Below are 19,440 nucleotides of genomic sequence, written 5' to 3'. Positions count from 1 at the left end.
AAATGGATTTAGGAGTTGAGGTAACGAAAGCCTGAGAGCAGTACGGAAAAGTGAGGCGTAGAAACATGCTTGGCTGACGGGGTGGACACGAGTTCGTCAATCTGAACCATCGTTAGCGAGCCTCGAGCTGCCTGGATCATGGGACAACATAATGGAGATGAACTGTTGCGTATCGTCATGCTCCAAAAGACAAAGGTAAAAAATTTAAAAAATCAACACAAAAGTCCCGCTTACCAGGAGCATCCATTACATCAGAGAATCATGGATACGTTGTTTCTTGGACTCGATGTTGTCCACAGGTTGGGGCCCGATCGACTTGAATCAACTCATCGACCAGATATTCACAATGGAAAGCCGAAGAATGCCCCGACTCTGGACCAATTTGACTGTAGGTATAGGACGACGCGTTTGCGTACAGAGATAGCTAGTCCGAGTCGCAACTATGCGGTCCGCGTCTTACCCCATCCGACATGTGAGCCGACGTTTAGCTATTTATCCTAGAGGAATAATCGCAAGGGTCTGCAACGTCGCCAGCAAGTTTGAGAGGCTAGATGCATGTCATCATTGTCTTTTGAACTGTTGTACCGGGTTGTGCTGTCATGGAGCGTATTGGACATTCCGATTGAAAGCCTTGGTGGCGGCGAACTGCCAAGCTATAGGGGCCTCTGTCGAGTGAATGGGATATGATTGATTTATTCGAGTTCAAGTCAAGTCAGCCCGGCTGGAACGTGAGCAGACTGGCTGCACGCCGGATCGTAGGTCCACTGAATGAAGGAAATGAAGCACGATCCTGGTGCGAACATTTGATTGAGTGCAGTGGTGGTAGCATTCATGCTTTGTTGAAGCCTTGCTGTCGACCTGGTTTTGGCCGTCAGAATTTTTTCTCAAGCTCAAAACATATATGCATGTATCCGTGAAGCCGGATGAAGACGACAGAGCATGGTAGTGAGAAGTCGACTTGGAGGAGCGAAAAGTCGTCAAAGAAATACAAAAAAACGCGTCACTTCGATGCCGTACTCAGACTGCACGATTCAAGCACTCGAGACTTGAGTCCTCGACCGCTGTATAGTAAAGATAGGTGATTGGTAGATACAACAAATGAGTATCTTACACACGTTGCGTAAAACGAATCCCTCACTTAAAGAATGGCCGGAACCAATGATCATACAGGTGGTGGCCCCATAGGCAACTTGGATACGTTTCTCTTTCCGGACAAGAGATCCTTTGCAATTTCTTCTGGGTCCCCAGAAGTATCTGGTAACCAAAAAGCCTATAAAAGTGTTCACGAGGGAGACCGTGACGAGCTTTGTCCTGCTCACCAATTCAGCACCTGCCGTACACATCATTGCCAGTCTGGGATTGAACTTGACGCAGCGTGCAGGGCCAGGGTGACCTTCTAGCTTGACCAGCGGTTGTATCTTCTTCATCACACCACCTGGTGGCATGCCCACCCCCCCTGCATCAGCGTTTGCGTCCCCTAGATTTTGAACGTCCCAAACGCACACCTTCCCATCCAAACTACCGCCAACCACATATTTACTATCAGGGGTCCACGAAACATCCTCACCACTAATTCCGCGTCCACATTCAATTCCCCTTCTCTCGTCCATGCCTCTACGCTCCAAGCCCACATGTCCCTCTAATTTACCCAGCAGTGTCCCCTGGAACGCATCCAAAACGTAATGTGCATCTCCACTCGATCCGGCCAGTAGATATTTTCCGTTCGAGGAAAAGGCAAGAGAGGTAATGTAGATAGGTCGAGGCGGGTAAGAGATTTGTGTCAGGGTGGGGTCGTCTAGGGTAATGGTAAGAAAGGGTGCTTTGTCATAGTTGGCCTGGTCATACAACAGGATTCTCTGGAATCCGTTGACTCCAACAGCGAACACCAATCCCCCTGAATCGTATGCCACCACAGGTTCCACCGTAGGCAGATTCAGTAATCCTCGACACATTCCTCCCAATCCCATTCTTAGATCCCAAAGCCGGACGGTTTTGTCTTCCGATCCGGACATGAATCCATCGTCAATAGGAGAGACCTCTAGAGAAGTAACCTTTCCGCGATGGCCTTTGAAGTAGGAGAGGTATTTATTGTCGTGCAAGGAATGGTAGCGGATTGAATCGTCTTCTTTCGTCGAGGCGTGGAGAATCGCGGTACTTTTGTGGGTGAAGCGGGGGAGATGTACGCCATATTTCTTCGAATGAAGAGTTTTTATGGGTCTAGTAGCCAAATCGATCAGCACCATAACCTAGCTACGACTGTCAACTCACTTCCCACCCTTACAAGAATACAACCTAAAAGTCTCATCCTCTCCCGCTGTAACAAGTGTGTCCCCCCTATCATCAAAAGTTATCCCTGTTATATGCCTTGGAGGTGGAGGACGGTAATTGGGCGGTGGTGTACCCTTGGGTTCTGGAGGCGGGTCTACTGATGATTTGAATATTCTCGAGGGTTTGAGTTTTGTCTGGAGACGAGAATTCACATCAGACCACGAGTTAGAGTGAACGAACGAGTATCGCACCATCAAAGAGTTTGTCAGTACAATGGTTGGGTTCGATCCAGATCCCGAGATAGAATTGCTACCTCCGGACATGGCTGAGGGTGGTTGAGGTGCCATCCTCTTCGGATTTAGTATGCGGTCCTGGCTGAAAGGGGTTTCTCTTTCTCGTACGGCGGGACCACGATGTGGACAGGATAGCAAACAACGCGTTGACGTTGACGCGTGACGAGGCGCGACAAGCAGCTTTCCCACCATTGTTTTCTCTCTCTCTCTTCAATATTGATCGCAATCCACTTCACCTGCATCCCAAAACTACCTAGGAATCAATAATTTTCCTTTCAAGGTCCTCTCAACAGCCTCAAATGCAAGGGTTCGCTACCTCCCTCTAACACACTATATCGATACAGTGCAGAGAACACACCTCTTGACTCCTTTGGATATCCAGAACAACACTTGGATAACATTTCTAATCTTCACAATGGGCGACGCAGACGAAAGTGCCAAGTTATGGAAAGTCAACAGGACAATACATGAGCTGGTGAAAGATCGAGTAAGTCTTCAGTTCCTGGTTTCTCGCTTCTAATTTTATTCTTCGTCTGGTTTCGAATGTGCGATGCAGTCAAGGTAACCAAGGGCCATCATGGCAGATAAAGATAGTCTCTGAAAGGAGATTGAGCAATAGAAGGGTTTTTGGGATCGTTCTTTCAACTTTGTATAGGTTTTCCTATTACTTCTCCGTCCGCTTCATTATCATGTGGGTTTCTCACCGGTCGTTCTGTAGGGCTTCCAAGTCTCTGATGAGGAAATCAACGTTGACCTTCAAAGTTTTCGAGAGGTATATGCGAACAGTATGGGCGTTATCGAGTGCGTGAATCCATCTTCTGGCACTATCTGTTTTCGGTCATGATGACGCTTCGTCTATTCCAGTCGCTCTCAACTTAATTTCTTTTCTGTTTCCCGGACGGACCCGACAGATCAAGTATTCGTTTTCTTCAGCGATGAGAAGAGCGTAGGTGTGAAGACGATGCGAAAGTCAGTCTTGAGCCTTTTCGATCGAAACTACCTGATTCCTACGTCGCGCAGAATGCTAGAAATCTTGGAACAAAAATCCATACAACGTGGAATCATAGTGTTTCCGGGGAATATGACACCCTCAGCGAGGAAGGTCAGTATTGAATATCGAATCTGTCCTTCTCCAGGACTGACTCATTCCTTCATTCCAGGTAATAGTTGCGATGTCAGCACAATACCGACTAGAAGAATTTTCCGAGTCCGACTTGTTGGTCAACATAACTCACCATACGTTGGTACCCAAACATGAAGTCTTGTCTCCAGAGGAAAAGAATATTCTGTTAGAGAGATAGTAGGTGATCGTTATACCTTTTTTTGTGGACATATTTGCTAAAGTGTTTGGTTCCCCTTTGAGTCGATTGAAAGACACGCAACTCCCTCGCATACAAATCGCCGACCCTGTAGCACGGTATTACGGTTTACGACGAGGTCAGGTCGTGAAGATAACAAGACCGAGCGAGACGAGCGGTAGGTATGCTAGCTACCGGATTTGTTTCTGATTAGAATGTGGAACGTGACTCTATTTAGTAGCAAGAGAGAGCAATACACATGAACTTCAGATGCAGTATGTATAGCATCATAATGTTAAGGAGAAAACGGAAAGTATGGGTGGTATCGTATAAAAGTTTGCCTTTCTAGAGAACTAAAGAGCTGGTGAGCAGTCCGCAACATGGTATCAATCACTCCATTCCTCATAAATTTGTCTTCCTCGAGTGTCCATTGGCACAACGTAATTTTTTACATAACGACACAGTCCTTTTCATCTGCCTTTCCACTCTGGATACCCATCTCCGCGAACGTCTGAGGTCCTGATGGTCTGGGTTTTGGAGTGCCTCCCGCTGGGCCGCCAGAACTCCCCGGTCGGTTACCAGGCCCATGGCTTGACCCAGGTGGACCTGCGGAAGGTACTCTTCCAGGGTGTCCCAGACCTGGAGAGCCATGTGGTGAAGTACTGGGCTTGGGGGAACCAGATCCATGATCTACGAGAGTATACCGGTTTGCGTTCGGGTATTGCTTTGGAAGACCTGGTAAGCGAAGTGAGGTGAGGTGAATGTTCAAACAGAAACGACGAGTTCAAACATCATCTTACCTAGCTGAGGGCCAGGATTTCCGTATCCCTGGGGCGGTAATGAGCCTACGTGCAACACAGTAAGTATTCCAACCCAACCCAAAACAATAATTCGGACCTTGAGGTGTTGGGTGAGGTGGTCCTCCAGGTTTCGGCTCAGTCGTGTATCTCCCGTGGTGTCTTCCTGGTCCACCTGGCGCATCGGATGAGCCAGACGATCCAAGCGTATTTTTCCGTATCAGCTCTACGACTTGTTTTGAGTCACGTCGGTACGGCTGCTGCGGTCCAGGATGCCCCGGTGGTGGGCCGCCGTAACTACTAGCTTGGTACATTTGTGGTGCTACAGAAAAGAAGTTAAGCTATTCAGAACGGATCACCGAGAAAAACCGAAGACTTACGTTCCTGCTTCTCCAGATATCCATCTCTAACTTTTTGCGCCTCACTCCTTAGCTTAGCCTGCGTCCTGGTCCTTACCAACTTGTTTTCTGTGATATTATCATGTTCTGCGCGAGATAGTGATTGGGGCGATGGTTGTTGAAGTGCTGCTAGTCGATCAGCAGCGTCAGTATTCCCATGACTTGCTGCCTATTGATAAATAAGTAGTCAGATGGAGTTGAAAAGGAACCATGAGATGAAGGGGAAATGGGATGAATAATCAAAACGTATTTCGACATCATGAGCAGCCTGCGGTTGGGATATTTCTTACGGAAGACCTGTTTGAGAGTGTATCCATACGTGCCCGCGTGACGCGGATAAAGATATCGGCCGATCTCTACCGTGACGCGAATAGTCATCGACGGAGAAGCCCCAGGCCCCAGGGTGGCAAGGAACCCGTGAGGCGCTTTGCCTTCCTCATATAAAACTAGTCAAAAAAATTGAAAATTGACTCACCTTTGCGTACCATGCAATACTCTCGTTCAAGTTCTTCTCGCCTCCCACCCCAACCTCAAAATAATACGCCAGACCAAACTCGGCCGACGGAAGTCCGCGACGAGCCGCTTTCTCTGCGAAAACTCGAGCAAGACTCTCGTCTTTATCGAAACCTACAACCAGAAGGAAAGTCGTTAACCACGACGGAGTCGGAACCCATGTTGAGACATACCATTCGGTCCTGCCACGTCTCCACTACCACACAAGAACCACTTTGACAGAGCCATATCTGCTTCGACTTCACCTTGTTGGGACGCTCGGGAATACCACTCGACGGACAGTAGAGCATCTATGATGGGAAGATCAGGGATACAGGTAGGAGGATAATCACGCTCGCAGCTCACCAAACTCCCAAGGTGGTACTGCAAATTCATAAGCGTGCCCGAGCTTATATTGTGCAGGTGCAAAGTGTAGATGGGCGCTCCTCTCTAGGTGAGTCTTGGCTTCTCCTACATATCGGCACAAAGAATGTAAATGACCATCTATTCATCAGAATAGTAAAGCTTACCTTGAACTCCTTGATTTCCAGGTAGATGTGCTAAGTGTGGCGGTAATAACTGTAGCTGGTTCCATAGATGTGGAGGTACGGTGTACTGGGTGAATTCGCCTGAAAATCGGTGAGCAGCTGTGTTGTTTGTGGAGGAGCGAAACTAACCCAACAACAATAAAGCATAGACATAGCCTGGTTGAGGAGAATCCAGGTGGCTGGCCACAGCCGCACGTTTGAGGAGAGGAAGCGCAATCTCAGGTGAAACAGGGAGGTTGAGTTGGCCCAGAAGATGCGCCATCCCGAGTCGCTATAAGCTAGTGTGAAGAATAGCACGGGAAAGTCGGCGCCTGGCTACTCACATACATACAGGCTGCAACTCCATTCTTGGCGCCTCGCTCAAAGCACTCTTTAGCGTGTACAACGTCCCCAAACGCCTCATAGTCTCTGCCAATACGGAACCAGGCACGTGCATAGCCACCTGCAAATATAGGAGTTAGGTTGGATCTCAAGAGAAAGAAATATATACCTCTCGCAGCACCCTCAAAGTCCCGAAATGCCTGTCGTGGATTCTGTTTGACATGTTCAGGAAACGCGCCACTGGCAGTCAGACAGGCGCGATGATAAAGTGCCTCTGCGACATAGGCTTGGATTCCATTCATGCTCCCACTTGTGGGTGCTTGTCCGGCTATTTGAAGTGCAAGGGGCACAGCAATCTGTGCCAATTGTGCCAGCTGCTGATCGTCAAGGACTACTGGCCCGCTTGGAGGGTCCGTTGAGCTGCTACTGGCGCTGTTTGGATAAGTGGAGGCGAGAGCGGCAGACGTTGCAGCTGCTTTGTCGACCAACAACAAGACGTCACGACACCATTGGATTTGGGTGGTGGGGGGTGCAGATCGGATGGTTGGTAGGATAGAGAGAAGTGTGGGTATCAAAGGGAGGTCTGCGGTCAGCGAAGTGGAAGCGCCTGGAGGTGGAGAGTTTGAGCCTATATTACCCAAGGACAAAGAAGACATGGATTGAGCTAAACTTGGCGCAGAGTTATAAGCATCTTGGTGCAGAGCTGGTGCAGATGAGGTATGGTTGAGGGGTGGTGGTTGTGGTGGGCCTGCCGTGCGGAAGGTGGGTCCGTTTATCAAGATCAGAGTAGGTATATCCTACTTACCTGAGTGGTAGCCTGGCTGAGGACTAGCTGAATAACTCCTCGGCGGCATCGCTCCTGGCGGAAGTGATCCTTGTGGCCCTGGTGCTTGCAAACCACCCCACGGAGACCATGCTCCTGGTCCTGGACCGTATGGATTTGGACCTTGTGGTGGTGGTGGTGGTGGTGACTGATAAGTATTGTACGAATTTGGACCTTGTGGTGGTGGCGGCGGTCGTGACTGATAGCCAGCATTGTACGAATTTGGAGGTGGCGAATGGAATCCTGGAGTGTAATTAACCTGCAATTGTGGTGGATTCGGCAGGGGTGGTGGAGTATTCGCGTAACCTCCCAAGTTTTCAAGATTACGAGCCATCTGTAAAGCAGTCAGAAACCGAGGATCGCAGTGAAGAATAAGTTGAGAACGAAGAAAAAGATACTGGAGAGCGAGTGTAATCCGTTCGCGATGAATTGAAAAGGTGCGATCAGGGTGCTTCTGTGGCACCCTGTTACTCGTACATGGAAAAGAACGATAATGGGTGCGCTGGACATACATCTTGATCCACACGATGTGGTTTCGGGGCGGCCAAGGGGGCGTTTGCTCCTGTTAGTGGTGGTGGTGGTGGTGGTGGAACGTTCATAGCGGCCTTAAACCCTTGTCTTGTCTTATTGACTGTGTTGCTTTGATGGGTCCTGTATTTGTTGGCAGCTAGTACTCACTGACAACGTTTCTTCTGAATTGCTGGCAGTCGTAAATTGGGTTCTATACCGAGTATAGACTGAATCGAATGTTATAGCCCTGGGTCACGCAGTCACAGCCTTCAACTACAATTACCGCACAGCCTACTGCGGCGTTTATTGCCAGTGGTGGCAGCGATATCGATATTCTCTCTGGGCTTGGTTAAACTCTCCACTCTAGACTCGAACGGTTGGATTTTCTGGAATAAAGCTGGAATGACTTCATCTCTCGAATGCCTTCAAAGAAATAATCAATTCGCCGTAGCAATTTGGCAGCAATGTCATAAACTTGTGGTCGTTCGATTGTCGTTGCCGCTCGGACAGCTTTCCCACTCATTGTCAGCCACTGAGTATCGGAGTCTGCAAGGTTTCATGTGGACCACTCGTCAGGGGATCCTCATGCAAAAATTCAAACGGCGTCCGTGTCTGGCATGTTTTTACTCCCTGTCAATTCGTCAATTGCAAGTCGGTACTCGTGTCCGTGCGGAGTATATACCTACTTATATATACGCACCCTTCCACTGGCAAGCAAGGACATCCACCTACAAATCTTCTGACACCAGCCGATTCTCCAGGAACAGGTCTCGCCCTCTGACTCCATTATCCAAGTCTCGATCGACGACAGTGCTAAGGAGCCTCTTCAAACCTATGCAAGTACGTACGAGAAACCTGTTCTCAAACGATATTGCTGCGCTACCGACACCAATCCCGGGCTCGAGGGCACTGGGTATGTGAGCTGTTGGTGAGCTGTACAAGAGGATAGGATCGGATATACCGGAGCCTCGCATTTCGAGTACGATGCGGCTGTGAGCTTGTCGAATCGGACATAAATGCATGATCGACCTTCCTTTTCCTTCGAACAGACGAGAACTGATGTCGCGGGAGAAGATAGACTCGAGGTAGGGTGTTGCCTTGTGGGCCATCTATTAAGTATGACACTACAGTACTACAGTACTTGTGTACTCCTGTCGATGTCCGTATAGGTCATGGCGTTTTGATGGATCTTGTAAAGTGATTGTAACCGTTTCTGCCCTGATTGCCGCGCGCGATTGAATCACTTGACTCCTCCGCGAATCAGAGTCGTCATGATCTTGTGTTGGCTGTTGACGCGGACAGTCCATGCACCGATGCGCAGGACCCAAGTTTTCTGATGAACTGTAAGTTTTGAAGGAGCAAGCTGCAAAACGACTGGAAATGCTCACTTCAAGTGCCTCGGAGCCACTTACGCACTTATCTAGATTATATGATGGAGCGGTCCTATTCAACAATCAAGTTCATTCCCCACTGACCTTCTATCTACCTATTTTCAAATTCTTACCGATGTTCTGCAATAACTCTCAACTTCGTCCGCAAAGAAACGGAACGCGTACGGGAGCAACCGATTATATATCAAGAGTCGGTAATGCACGCACGCAACCTCTTGAACAACGGATGGACCTCATATTCGTCGGATCTTTAGGCCTTTCACCTCACAGCAGATCTATTAGGGTTCTGTCTCGGACGCACGTTCGTTCCGAAATGCGCTGGTCATATTTTGGATCTGCTGTGTTTTAGGCGTTGGGGATCGATATGCCAGGGTCGCCTGCAGGCGGAATGTTCCATATTTCTCTAATGCTGTGTGACAGGTGCGATAACACCCCTTTTCTTCTGCACACCGTTTACTATGGGGTCTTTGATTCTCTTCAGCAAACACCCTCCACCGTACTCTTCATCCACCTTCAATGTCTGACGGCAGGTCTCGTGGTATTAAAAACGTGTTGAAACGCGGAGACAGGCGTCTGCGGTGGCTTGTGTTGTCCCTCATAGTCAGCCTTGGGCTCTTTTTCGGTCTGTTTTTTGGGTTGGACTATTCGGGTGAGGGCTCCTGTTCCTCTATACGAAAGGAAACGACTTAGAGTTCTCGATTTGAACAGAAATACTACGCCGTGGTTGGCCTCTCGCAAAATGCACTGTTACCTCGTCAGATGTACAATCCCGATACTGTTGCTACAGGCAGTGTTTCTCCTCCTGCAGCATCCCGGCACTGGGAGTACCCTCGTGTAGCTCGCTCGTTAATCAGCTCAACGGAGGATACAATCCGACCGATTGTCAGAGGAATAGTTCGGCATGTCCTGAGAATCGTAGTGGAGGGTTAACTTGCGATGACGGGTGATGTCCCTTTTATCTGAGCAGGTTCAAATCAGTCACTGACGCTCCTATTCTACATAGATATTACTGTTGTCAGAACTGTTGCAATACCTGTCAGAGGTGCAGTCAATCGTGCGTATTTCTTTTTCCTGTCATTCGTGTGGTGACTTACCCGAAGTATTAGGTGTACCGGCTCGGGAAGTTCTCGTTCGTGTTCTTCATCGTGCACATCGTATCAGTACGTCGTCCTCTACGAAAAGTGTAAGCTGACGACAAGCTTAACCGTCCAAACTTCCGCCTATTAGATGTAACTGCTATTGTTGTTCCGCGACCCAACATCGTTCTTGTACGGTTCAATGTCCGACGTGCTACAACGCTGTCCTCGGTCTGTCATACACACCCACCGGCGGTGCAAGGAGGAACGTCACGTATTCGCAGGATTTCTCACAAAACCAGGGCGGCGCTGAAAGTTTCGCAAGCAGTAATGCTGTGGGCACGTCTCATAAATGTTATTACAACAAAAAGAACCTGAACGAGGTGTGACGTCCATTCAAGTCGGTTGCTAGGGAGAGCAAATGCTGAAATTCTTGACAGGTAACATTGGACGTAACATTCACACCCTGGAAATGGGTGGTTTCGGCCATTTTTGGAATGGTTCCTCTATTAGCAGTCATCCTGTTCGCCAGTTTCATCTATTGCGGTCGGCCGATAGTCAATAAGGCCAGGGCTATACTTGGGCAGCATTACCAGTCGACAGGAAAGGCAAGGGCCGAGGAGTCGATTGACTCGACTGATGCGGAAATTCGCAAAGTCGATGACAACATGAACGGGGTGGCAGGAAGGGGCGGTAAAGAGGAAAATATGTAAGTTCACCTCCGCGATACGAGAGGTCCACTCCATAGATGCTGTAGCGATATCACATATACTACAGTTGCACGTCAAGTCCTCAGTCGGGCTGCGATGGACTTTACTATGTCAACCTTTTTTGAGAATGGGCTGAAGCGCAGATTTTTGAGTGTCGACAAGCTTCAAGGTCATCCCTCAGATCCTAGACCGGGGCACACGGCCATGAAAATGGTCGAGGGATGCTGCTCCGACGGCTGCGGTGTCCGAGGCGACGTCAATGTTGCCATGCTCTGCGAAGCTGGGTTGTTTACGGAACTTGCAGGGTAGGTTGCCTCTGCTCAATCTCACCATCTGAGGGAATTGGAGATTTGGGTCTAAGAGGCACGTAACTGGTGAACATATGCGAGAGCTTTATTGTTTGCCTAGCCTTTCCGCCTTTCCGCCTGCAAGCAATATCTAGAGAAAGCATGAATATTTTCGTGTCCGCGTCAAGATAGATCTGGGCCAGAAGCTTCAGCAAGTTCTTGAACAAGTGTGAGAAACTCTGTGAAAAGACTCTTCCTTTCTCACGGCTCGAGCCCCTCAAGCGTTTGCTGAATCTTCATAACTTCACCATACAACCCAATGAAGGTTCATGGCCCAAGATTTGCAGAGGACTCCAATATGGATGGATTAGTACCAAGTACTTCAAGCTTCAACTCCTCTTCTGGTTTGGTTAGGATAATTTCTTACTTCAAATTGAAGATGGAACGGCAGTACTACGCAAGTACTACGAGGCTCTTACGGAAGTCATTGCGGAAGTTCGGTGATCTAAAAAATCAAATCCAACGGCTGTTCGTACCTGGCTCGGAATACGGACGGATGCTGCTACGGATATCATTCTCTTGATTCTTCAGGAATCAATCCGGGTAGCCGCAACCAATAAGATGGTCTCTTTCCCTGACGTGGCGCCTACACGAGGAAATCAAGTATTTGTTCTCTTACCCAACCACGGAAACTTTCGAGCTGGTTCGTCGAGCACTGAACCGTTTGTCCATTTAGAACAAACAAACATTTGCTTTTTTTTACAGATTTCAAGTCCGCAACTTGAACACAAGTCATGATTCACACACTATTGAGTCCGGATCTAGCAGGTCGGTTCTGCTACACTCGTTCTACCCACTAATCCGTCTCCAGTTCCGAGTTGACGAATTGACTTACATGTCTGTAGCCACATCAGAGTCGTAACCTCTTCAACGCCATTCACCCTGGTTTCAACATCCGACATGTATTCAGTTGACGCCACATCGCGTCAAGTTTCCACCCTTTCGACTTCTGCCTGGTTCATTCAATACCGGAACCGTGCCCCACCAAAAATTGAACTAATCCAACCACTGCCAGATCTGAGTCGTTTGAGAAGAACGCGACACCGTACCTTGAGTTGACTTTCCGACCTCAGAGTTAGCATATCTGTTGCGTAACTGTCTCAAGCGTTAATTCTCCAGCTCCATCCGAGCTCGGAATCCTTCTCGTGCATGTCCCTTCTCAGCTTTCTGGCGAAGTATGCTAGTGTGCATCATGGATATATCAAAGAGTCCGGCGTCTCCTCAACTGCACCGAAAATTGAGACCAGCTTACGGTGCCTATTTCAGGAGTAAAGGGTCAGAAGTGGCACGGTACTCTGGGGATTTTTTTGAAGGCGAATCGGGACTGGCCGTCGGTGAGACTGGAGGCTTTCCCGCTGTCCTGTGATCACGTCAATCGGCCATGGAACTGGACTGTAATAGAACACCTACGGTAATTGAAGGCGAAGGCATATTCCCACCAACCTCGCCAAGAAGTGAGTTACCCCAGCGACGACCAGTTAGACCACTTTCCCGTCAAACAAAGCAAGCCGATTAGATTTAACTTATTAAGTACAAATCCTTCTAATAATCCTAAAGCAACAACAATGCAGACGATGATGATATACATGGATGAGAAGGGGCCTAAGAAAGTTCAATTAATGCAAAGAAAACCAAAGATGCACCAGACATGTATCATGTTTCAAACAGTTTCTTGAGGTATTCCCCTGCAGAATGTTTAACGCTGGAGTCCACATGTGGGTCCCTCAACAGCTCCTAATCGCATGCATTAACACACTGCATCTCGAAAACTCACGTAGAAACCGCCACTCACGATAGCCTTATCGGTTTTTTGCTTGGTCATCGCGGACTGTTTATTGTGTTCAAACTGCTGAGCCTCTCTCTCGGCCTTCAAACGTTCCACCTCTCTCCGCTGATTACTCTCCGACTCTTCCCGTTCTTCCCGCCGTCGCATGTATTCGAGCTTCATCTTACCCGTCTGCGTCTGAACCCGGAGAAAGTTTAGATAAGTTTCGAGCATCCCTTGAGTGAGCGTTATGGTCACTGGTGTATTGTCGGAGGCTGAGGTAGCGACGGTAGAAGAGGTCGAGGGTGATATTTGGGGTGTGGAGATCGTCGAGATGGGAGTGGAGACGGGAACGGATGTTCGAGATTGATGGTTGGAGATCGTAGATGAGGAAGCAATGGACGATGAATGTGCCGGATGCGGGTGGTGGTGGGAGACACCGTTGGTACTTGTAACCGTTGGTGAGTGTGAGAGAGACTGAGGATTTACAAAAGATGTCAGTGAATGTGACCGATCCTGGGACGTGGACAATCCGTCAGTGTGATTGGATGGTGAAGATAGAGTGTGGCCAGGTAGTCGAGGGGAGGTTGAAGTTAAGGCATCGAAATCAACATTTACTTCATGACCGTCGTCCGCGTCCACATCATCACCATTTGGATGTGGTCCCCGACCATTATGGTTCGTCGGCCTGGTCGTTTGAGGGTCTCCATGCCACCTTTCCAGCCCACGAATGATTAGACGATGACGGTACCGGCTTATAGAATAATGGCTTACCGGTGATGAAACACGCTATACCAACCTATCCTGTGCCAATGATCGATAGTCCTGGCTGTGATGTTTCCAACATCACAACCTCCACGCCTCGCAACTTGAAGCCGTCTTTCGTACTCTTTCAAACGATCAGCATCAGCCCATGAAAGAATGTTGACTGCCTGTTGTTGTATATGGAAGGTTTCAAAGGCGTATATTTGCTTGAAGAGGTTGAAGTTGCGTTCAAAACAACCTTTCAATGCCTGGTATGACTTTTTCCCGCCAAACACTTCGGTTGCGCACTGTGTGATGGTGATGTTCGGAACTCGAAGGAGGAAAAAACTGAAAATTCACCTCTCGAAGACACGAGTTTTTGGCAGAACGCAAAGCTTGCCAATGCTCGTCTTGCCCAACGCCCATCAACCAATTAAACAACTTGGTCTTTTCCTCATCCGTCCAATGCTTCGCTCCCTGTCCACCGCCTTCCAGATCAAACGAATCGTCGTCTACAGGCTCCCTCCTCCGCTTGGGATGCGCTTGAGGTAGATTGTTATTATTGTCAACTGGCTTCCTCTTTAGGCCTGGGGAAGAGGATGTCGGTTGATGGTTGGTATTGAGACTGTAATGGGAAGAAGAGGACGGTTGCTGATGGCCATTGATACCATTCTGTTGAGCCTGTTGTTGTTGTTGGTGTATAGGTGAAGGCGTAAGGCCAGGTGAAAGGCGATACTCAGGGGGACGCCCGGTAAATGAAGTCGTTGAAAGATGAGCGTTGAGTTGGTTTAGGATTTGGTGAGGCTGATAGGGAGTCTGGAAATCAATAGAAGACGAATTGAACCTGTTGTTTTGGCCAGTCGCAAACCCGCCACACAACTTACTGAACCGTTGCTGTCCAACGTCGAATCTCTTCGATCACCCAAACCCTGAGTCAAATGGCCGTATTGCATTAAACGGTCACTGTTAAGCGAGATATAAACGAATAAGTGAGCATTCGAGACTACAGAAGACGAAATAACGGAGAGGAACGAACCCGTGGACCATACCACTGCGAATCAGACAAGGCGGAAACGAAGCAAACGACCCAAGCCCCCCAACCCAGTCCGAGCCGCTTACCAAATCAAACCACGAACCGGCCAAACAAAGCGCAATAATGGTCTTACAATTCACCCTACAATACTACATGATATCAAGAAAATCTGGTCAAGAAAGTACTCTGTATGGACACCACTACACTTCTCCTATTTCCATATCGTAGTCTCCGTCTGCATCTGGGTCAGAGTCTGCAACGTTCCCTTCCTGGTCAAACGTCATCACCACGTCCATATCTCCATTCGCTGCCTTTACCGGCTCATCTGAACCCTTCACCGTCACATCACTCGGAAAGCTGTGCCGACTCTCCTGAACTGTGGAAGGTGTACCCAGGTCCTCCACCTTGACGTCAACCATCTGGTCCTCAGTGGCTCTGTGCACTTGTTCACCAGTTGAAAGGAGCCCATTGACACGCCCGACGGGTGTCGTATCGAATTCGGGCGAAGACGACATCGCCATCCTTCTTCTTCTGGTCGTGCTGAGCTTCATGGGCGACGCTTCTGTCTGTTTCTTCGATCTTGTTATCGGCCTTCCTTTCGTCTTCAGCTCAACCATATCCTGCTGCTGCTCCTGTTCCCACTGTCTTTGTTGTCCTGTCTTTCTCGGTCGCCCACGTCCTCTTTTCACAACAACGGGAGGTGTCTCTCGAGCGGCCGAACCGTTGTCCAAAGGCTTCCGAGAGGTGATGTCCTTCAACACACCCACCTCATTTTGCACGCTCTTCGATGCCCCTATCCCATTTGCTCCGTTCAGTTCCACAGAAGGTGACTCCGAGTTCGGGGGAGGAGTGAAAAGTTGATCTTCAGAGGCAGCCGGTTCGGGCGTTGGTGTAAAAAGCCGGTTTGACTCGCTCAGATGTTTGCCATTTCCATTCGGCAGTTCGTGGCGTTCAGACTCGGTAGTTCCCTCTCGGTCCACTTCCGTCGCATCTTCTTCCATCTTTTGCCGCCCCGGTGCCTGAACGAAATCATCGTCGTCAAAGAGCGAAAGTGGGGTCCCTTCCGCACTCCCATCAGCCGTAACTGCAGGATCGGCTACTATATCGGGTGCAGAACCAATCCCTTGTTCTTGATGAGCCAGCTTACTCGCCATCGCCAATTTATCTGTATCCGTAGCCTGCAGCGCCTCCGTCTTCTTCGTATGATTAGAAAAGAATGGACTCCATTTCAACTTCTCCGGCTTGAGGGTCAAGTATCCCTTCACCTCCCATGTGGCGAGATACTGAGATACCCTGTCACGGTCCCAGTGAATCTTATAGTGAGCCGGAGGAACAAAAGGTCCGTTGGGTGTTTCTTCTGCAGGTTTATCGTTCGTCTGCGTCCGTTGTAGATGACGTCGAGCGATGCCACTTCTACGGCCTTTAGGATACTTTATCGACTGACCAGGAGATGGTCGTACCGGTGGAGGGGATGCCGGACTATGGGTGATCATGTCCTGTTGAACAAGCGTATTGTAGATATCTTCGATGGTCATCGATGTCGCTGCGCTTATATCTATCGAGGATTGAAAGAACGTGTGAACGAAAAATCCGAAAAGAGGGAAGGAAACACACCTTCCAATAATGGTCCATCAGGCGCTGTTTCCAAATACCTCATTAAAGATAACGTCCAGTAGTTTTTATAACCCAATGTACCCAGTCCAGATAACGGCTTTTCAGGAGAACCTGTCCGTTTCTCCTTTTTGGACAATAGATAACCTGGCGATATGAAAAGTCCAGCATTTTAAGGGGGGGAGGAGAGGACGATGAGATGGATATTCAGTAAGTCGCAGGGTGAACGAAACGGAGGAACGGGTGCGCACTAAAGTCGATAAGAAGGTTACCCCATCCTTTCCGTTGTCGAACAGGTAGTGTCATGATACAGCTGACGTTGTAGTCCTTGGGACTCCGTTTCTCTTTGCTGAAATATCCCACAAACCGCGCCCCCACATCGTCCACCTCAGTCATGACATAAAATAGAAACGGCTCAACATCATAGAACAAGGACTTGTGATCCAAATACATCTTTGATAGTAGACATAAATTTTGGCAATAAATCTGCAGAGAACAAAAATTGTGACTTTAGCCTTCTGAGAGGGGATTCGAGGCAAGAAAAAAAGTGGACCTTGTTCTTCCTCCCATCAACTTCAAAGATCGAGATGGCTCCATCACGATAAATCTCATCACCCGGGGGATGTCTGGCCTTGCATTTTGTCTATTGTGCAAGCAAGTGAGTCACATGGGAAAAAGCTTCAGGTCAATAAATTAAACGAACTCACCCGGTGACGAACCGCCCCAAACTTGCCTTTCATGTACTTGAGACAGAATTCGCATATCCACAAGCGCCCGTCGGGAATGTTGGCGTATTCTTCGGGAAAGGGTGCATCGTACCATGTCTTAATTTCGTACGGACCAAACCGAATCGAGCGAATCCGTAAAGTGGGAGATGTGGCTAAAGGGTTTGTGCTTGGTCCAGGTGAGGATACGGCTGGAGAAGCAGAGGGTATATTGGCGGGTGTATAATGATGTGTAGCTGAACGGAGAGGACGGGAAGAAGGACCGGCGATAGGTGTGTCTGGCGGTTCTGAGACATGAGCGTGTGATGGAGGGGCTGGAGGTGCTAAGTTGGCCTGATTTTTTGTCCTATCAAAACTGGTATAACGGAAGAGAAGAAGCGCACCTCTGCTATATCACGACTCCGCTGGAAACGCTGAAGATCTACATTGGTGATAGTGGTACTCGTCGTATCTCGTTCCATTTCGCCAAGGAAATCGTCGAACATTCCCTTCGACTCTTCATCTTCTCTTTCTTTCCCTTTCCCAAGCCGAAGCCGTACGCGAGGTATGGACGGTGCACTTATTCGAATCCGTTTTGATTGCCGCGAGGAAGATTGAAGAACGTCCTCGTCTTCGCTGTCTTCCAGTATGAGGCGACCGTTTCGTTTCTTGGGCGACTGGGTGGCAACCTTCGGTGGCCTGCCTCTTCTTGCGGGAGTACGAACCTCGAGTTCAGGTTCCTCTAGTTCTGAGTCAGGTCTGAAGCGTGGTCGTCTCGCTCGTCCTCTCTTTGTTTTCGGACGCTTCCGTGGCTGAGGGGGAGGGACATGAGAACAGGATGTCGATGCAACAGAAGCCCCTCGGATGGGTTCGTCAGTTGAATTGGTGTCGTCAACCATGTCATCCTCTTCAGGTCCCTGGTCTTCGACTTCAAACTCATCAACCGGTGGACATTGAGGACATGACCATCGTCCTGTTGGGGGTTCTTCCAGAGGGGGGTCGAGACAATCCATATGCCATCCTAGACAACCTCTCTAATTCGCGTGATTGTGAAAGATTAACGTCCATTACGCACCTCGGTCACAACAATCACAAAATAAAATGCGGTTCTGGTGATTTCAATTGAGAAACGCCCTGTTCAGAGTCGCAGACTACTCACATCGTCCCCTTTCTCCATGCAGATCTCGCAGTTTTTACACTCTATACATTTCCAAGGATATGACCTTAGCATTTCGAGGTTTGGTGATTCCAACTCCATACACGATGCATGTCCTAATTTCCGAGTCAGAACATGCGATTTCATCTTCATCAAGAGAAAGACATACCACTACGACCACACACATCACAACTGAGCATTTGCTCCGCTTCTCCATGCTTGTTCTTGGAATCATTTCCCTGACAAAAACCACATTCCTCTTCACGCTTTGGTTTCTTCTTCCGTTTCACAGGCTTGGGTATTTGTACATGGGTTTCATCAAGTAACGCTGGAGGTGGAAAGAACGCAGTTGGAGGCGCAAAAGGATCTCCTTGAGGGCCTTGGTCATACTGATTTAAGTATGGGATGGTGGTACTGGGAAAGTTTTGGGGTAGTTCTGGGAGTGGCTGGATCTATAAAAGCGCGATTAATGTTGAAAATTAAACGCATCCGGACGCGCGACGCGCCTGGAGAGTAATCAAGAATAGGTAGCGATGACACACACCTGGAGGTTTTGCACATCTGTTATCTCCTGTGTGGATTGTAGTTCCGCTTGTGGTTCAGGTCCTCCAAGTGCTGGGTCTAGCGGTATGTCGATGTTGCTCCCAGGAGTTCCATCATCCTGAAAGCTTTCCCGGTCAGATATTGAGTTGGAAGGAAAAGCCAACCCCCTCATCTATAAGAAAGAAGAAAGAAGAAGGCTGCTTAGTGACCGTGAAGCCAGTTACAAGGGCCAATGAGGGCTGGTCGTCGTCGTAGACGTTGAGCAATAGTGTTTGGTCGTATTTGGTGGCATGGCTCAAGTGCCTAATTGAGAACGTTTCATCGCGCACGAGGTTCACTTTCGCGTCGATCCTGGTTCATGTGTCCTAGCGTGGTTCGGTTCTTTGCTATCTGAGGCGCATTGGCGTAAAGTACAGTTTCTGTTCACAGATGAACGTTGAACTTCCACAACCCGCGGTCAGTATTATTAATGGCTTGAAGATGGCAGCTTGAAGGCCTCGGGTGCATGGATACGGTGGAGGGATTCTGTGATGCCGCGAGCACGAGCCGACTCCTTGAGCTTCTTAATGCATTCGCGGGTGCTCTGACCGCTGGTGCTCGGACAAGCTCAAG

General features: G+C 48.8%; 6 protein-coding genes across 11 annotated transcripts; 2 read left to right on the top strand and 4 right to left on the bottom strand.

Moving 5' to 3' along the window:
- Window positions 1–911: 911 nt before the first annotated feature.
- Window positions 912–2,707, bottom strand: E1B28_011512 (uncharacterized protein). The gene is made up of 5 exons (XM_043156556.1): window positions 2,520–2,707; window positions 2,269–2,462; window positions 1,320–2,217; window positions 1,112–1,270; window positions 912–1,061 (listed from the first exon to the last, which is right to left on the bottom strand). Exons 1-4 carry the CDS (start codon window positions 2,613–2,615, stop codon window positions 1,163–1,165), a joined length of 1,296 nt encoding a protein of 431 aa, XP_043006343.1. The 5' UTR covers window positions 2,616–2,707; the 3' UTR covers window positions 912–1,061; window positions 1,112–1,162.
- Window positions 2,708–2,725: 18 nt separating this feature from the next.
- Window positions 2,726–4,129, top strand: E1B28_011511 (uncharacterized protein). Its single transcript, XM_043156555.1, has 7 exons — window positions 2,726–2,841; window positions 2,906–3,048; window positions 3,280–3,362; window positions 3,426–3,530; window positions 3,582–3,663; window positions 3,722–3,861; window positions 3,925–4,129. The coding sequence occupies exons 2-7, from the start codon at window positions 2,977–2,979 to the stop codon at window positions 4,067–4,069; spliced, it is 627 nt and encodes a 208-aa protein (XP_043006342.1). The 5' UTR covers window positions 2,726–2,841; window positions 2,906–2,976; the 3' UTR covers window positions 4,070–4,129.
- E1B28_011510 (uncharacterized protein) lies at window positions 4,130–7,986 on the bottom strand (the record flags this gene model as incomplete). Of its 4 annotated transcripts, none has more annotated exons than XM_043156551.1 (13): window positions 4,130–4,594; window positions 4,660–4,704; window positions 4,757–4,978; window positions 5,037–5,223; window positions 5,530–5,681; window positions 5,741–5,857; window positions 5,913–6,017; window positions 6,077–6,175; window positions 6,224–6,365; window positions 6,418–6,536; window positions 6,585–7,163; window positions 7,221–7,572; window positions 7,751–7,986. In XM_043156551.1, 13 exons carry the CDS (start codon window positions 7,835–7,837, stop codon window positions 4,308–4,310), a joined length of 2,493 nt encoding a protein of 830 aa, XP_043006338.1. In that variant the 3' UTR covers window positions 4,130–4,307. The 4 variants fall into 4 exon arrangements, with proteins under 4 accessions (XP_043006338.1, XP_043006339.1, XP_043006341.1 ...); XM_043156552.1 differs by lacking the exon at window positions 7,751–7,986 and having other exon boundaries at window positions 6,585–7,022; window positions 7,086–7,163; XM_043156554.1 differs by having other exon boundaries at window positions 7,221–7,986.
- Window positions 7,987–8,941: 955 nt separating this feature from the next.
- On the top strand, window positions 8,942–11,058 carry E1B28_011509 (uncharacterized protein). 2 transcript variants are annotated; one of them, XM_043156550.1, is made up of 9 exons: window positions 8,942–9,333; window positions 9,394–9,559; window positions 9,621–9,788; window positions 9,848–10,082; window positions 10,143–10,193; window positions 10,246–10,299; window positions 10,367–10,598; window positions 10,656–10,924; window positions 10,993–11,058. In XM_043156550.1, exons 3-9 carry the CDS (start codon window positions 9,656–9,658, stop codon window positions 11,048–11,050), a joined length of 1,032 nt encoding a protein of 343 aa, XP_043006337.1. In that variant the 5' UTR covers window positions 8,942–9,333; window positions 9,394–9,559; window positions 9,621–9,655; the 3' UTR covers window positions 11,051–11,058. The 2 variants fall into 2 exon arrangements, with proteins under 2 accessions (XP_043006337.1, XP_043006336.1); XM_043156549.1 differs by having other exon boundaries at window positions 10,656–11,058.
- Window positions 11,059–12,763: 1,705 nt separating this feature from the next.
- On the bottom strand, window positions 12,764–14,864 carry E1B28_011508 (uncharacterized protein). Of its 2 annotated transcripts, XM_043156547.1 has the most exons (6): window positions 14,818–14,864; window positions 14,666–14,744; window positions 14,142–14,597; window positions 13,812–14,089; window positions 13,065–13,752; window positions 12,764–13,006 (listed from the first exon to the last, which is right to left on the bottom strand). In XM_043156547.1, exons 1-6 carry the CDS (start codon window positions 14,826–14,828, stop codon window positions 12,926–12,928), a joined length of 1,593 nt encoding a protein of 530 aa, XP_043006334.1. In that variant the 5' UTR covers window positions 14,829–14,864; the 3' UTR covers window positions 12,764–12,925. The 2 variants fall into 2 exon arrangements, with proteins under 2 accessions (XP_043006334.1, XP_043006335.1); XM_043156548.1 differs by having other exon boundaries at window positions 14,666–14,864.
- Window positions 14,865–14,927: 63 nt separating this feature from the next.
- On the bottom strand, window positions 14,928–19,133 carry E1B28_011507 (uncharacterized protein). Its single transcript, XM_043156546.1, has 10 exons — window positions 18,830–19,133; window positions 18,455–18,737; window positions 18,289–18,401; window positions 18,205–18,238; window positions 17,534–18,150; window positions 17,133–17,483; window positions 16,979–17,068; window positions 16,677–16,911; window positions 16,429–16,572; window positions 14,928–16,369 (listed from the first exon to the last, which is right to left on the bottom strand). The coding sequence occupies exons 1-10, from the start codon at window positions 18,998–19,000 to the stop codon at window positions 15,015–15,017; spliced, it is 3,393 nt and encodes a 1,130-aa protein (XP_043006333.1). The 5' UTR covers window positions 19,001–19,133; the 3' UTR covers window positions 14,928–15,014.
- Window positions 19,134–19,440: the final 307 nt, after the last annotated feature.

Source organism: Marasmius oreades, chromosome 7 (genome assembly GCF_018924745.1).
Source record: "Marasmius oreades isolate 03SP1 chromosome 7, whole genome shotgun sequence".
NCBI lineage: Eukaryota > Fungi > Basidiomycota > Agaricomycetes > Agaricales > Marasmiaceae > Marasmius > Marasmius oreades.
This window is presented reverse-complemented; position numbering and strand designations above follow the sequence as displayed.

What these genes read in the sequence shown, in the direction of transcription:
- E1B28_011512 (XM_043156556.1), bottom strand. Translation starts at nt 2,615, where the DNA reads ATGGCACCTCAACCACCCTCAGCCATGTCCGGAGGTAGCAATTCTATC. An exon ending in TATTCTTGTAAGGGTGGGAA is followed by an intron (nt 2,218 to 2,268) that starts GTGAGTTGACAG and finishes TTTGGCTACTAG; the next exon opens with ACCCATAAAAACTCTTCATT. An exon ending in GTACGGCAGGTGCTGAATTG is followed by an intron (nt 1,271 to 1,319) that starts GTGAGCAGGACA and finishes ACACTTTTATAG; the next exon opens with GCTTTTTGGTTACCAGATAC.
- E1B28_011511 (XM_043156555.1), top strand. Translation starts at nt 2,977, where the DNA reads ATGGGCGACGCAGACGAAAGTGCCAAGTTATGGAAAGTCAACAGGACA. An exon ending in GGTGTGAAGACGATGCGAAA is followed by an intron (nt 3,531 to 3,581) that starts GTCAGTCTTGAG and finishes TACGTCGCGCAG; the next exon opens with AATGCTAGAAATCTTGGAAC. An exon ending in TGACACCCTCAGCGAGGAAG is followed by an intron (nt 3,664 to 3,721) that starts GTCAGTATTGAA and finishes CCTTCATTCCAG; the next exon opens with GTAATAGTTGCGATGTCAGC.
- E1B28_011509 (XM_043156550.1), top strand. Translation starts at nt 9,656, where the DNA reads ATGTCTGACGGCAGGTCTCGTGGTATTAAAAACGTGTTGAAACGCGGA. An exon ending in GGGTTAACTTGCGATGACGG is followed by an intron (nt 10,083 to 10,142) that starts GTGATGTCCCTT and finishes TATTCTACATAG; the next exon opens with ATATTACTGTTGTCAGAACT. An exon ending in TGTCAGAGGTGCAGTCAATC is followed by an intron (nt 10,194 to 10,245) that starts GTGCGTATTTCT and finishes CCGAAGTATTAG; the next exon opens with GTGTACCGGCTCGGGAAGTT.
- E1B28_011508 (XM_043156547.1), bottom strand. An exon ending in CGTTGGACAGCAACGGTTCA is followed by an intron (nt 14,598 to 14,665) that starts GTAAGTTGTGTG and finishes ATTGATTTCCAG; the next exon opens with ACTCCCTATCAGCCTCACCA. An exon ending in AAAAAACCGATAAGGCTATC is followed by an intron (nt 13,007 to 13,064) that starts GTGAGTGGCGGT and finishes GCATGCGATTAG; the next exon opens with GAGCTGTTGAGGGACCCACA.
- E1B28_011507 (XM_043156546.1), bottom strand. Translation starts at nt 19,000, where the DNA reads ATGAGGGGGTTGGCTTTTCCTTCCAACTCAATATCTGACCGGGAAAGC. An exon ending in TTGGGGCGGTTCGTCACCGG is followed by an intron (nt 17,069 to 17,132) that starts GTGAGTTCGTTT and finishes CTTGCACAATAG; the next exon opens with ACAAAATGCAAGGCCAGACA. An exon ending in TAACCTTCTTATCGACTTTA is followed by an intron (nt 16,573 to 16,676) that starts GTGCGCACCCGT and finishes TCATATCGCCAG; the next exon opens with GTTATCTATTGTCCAAAAAG.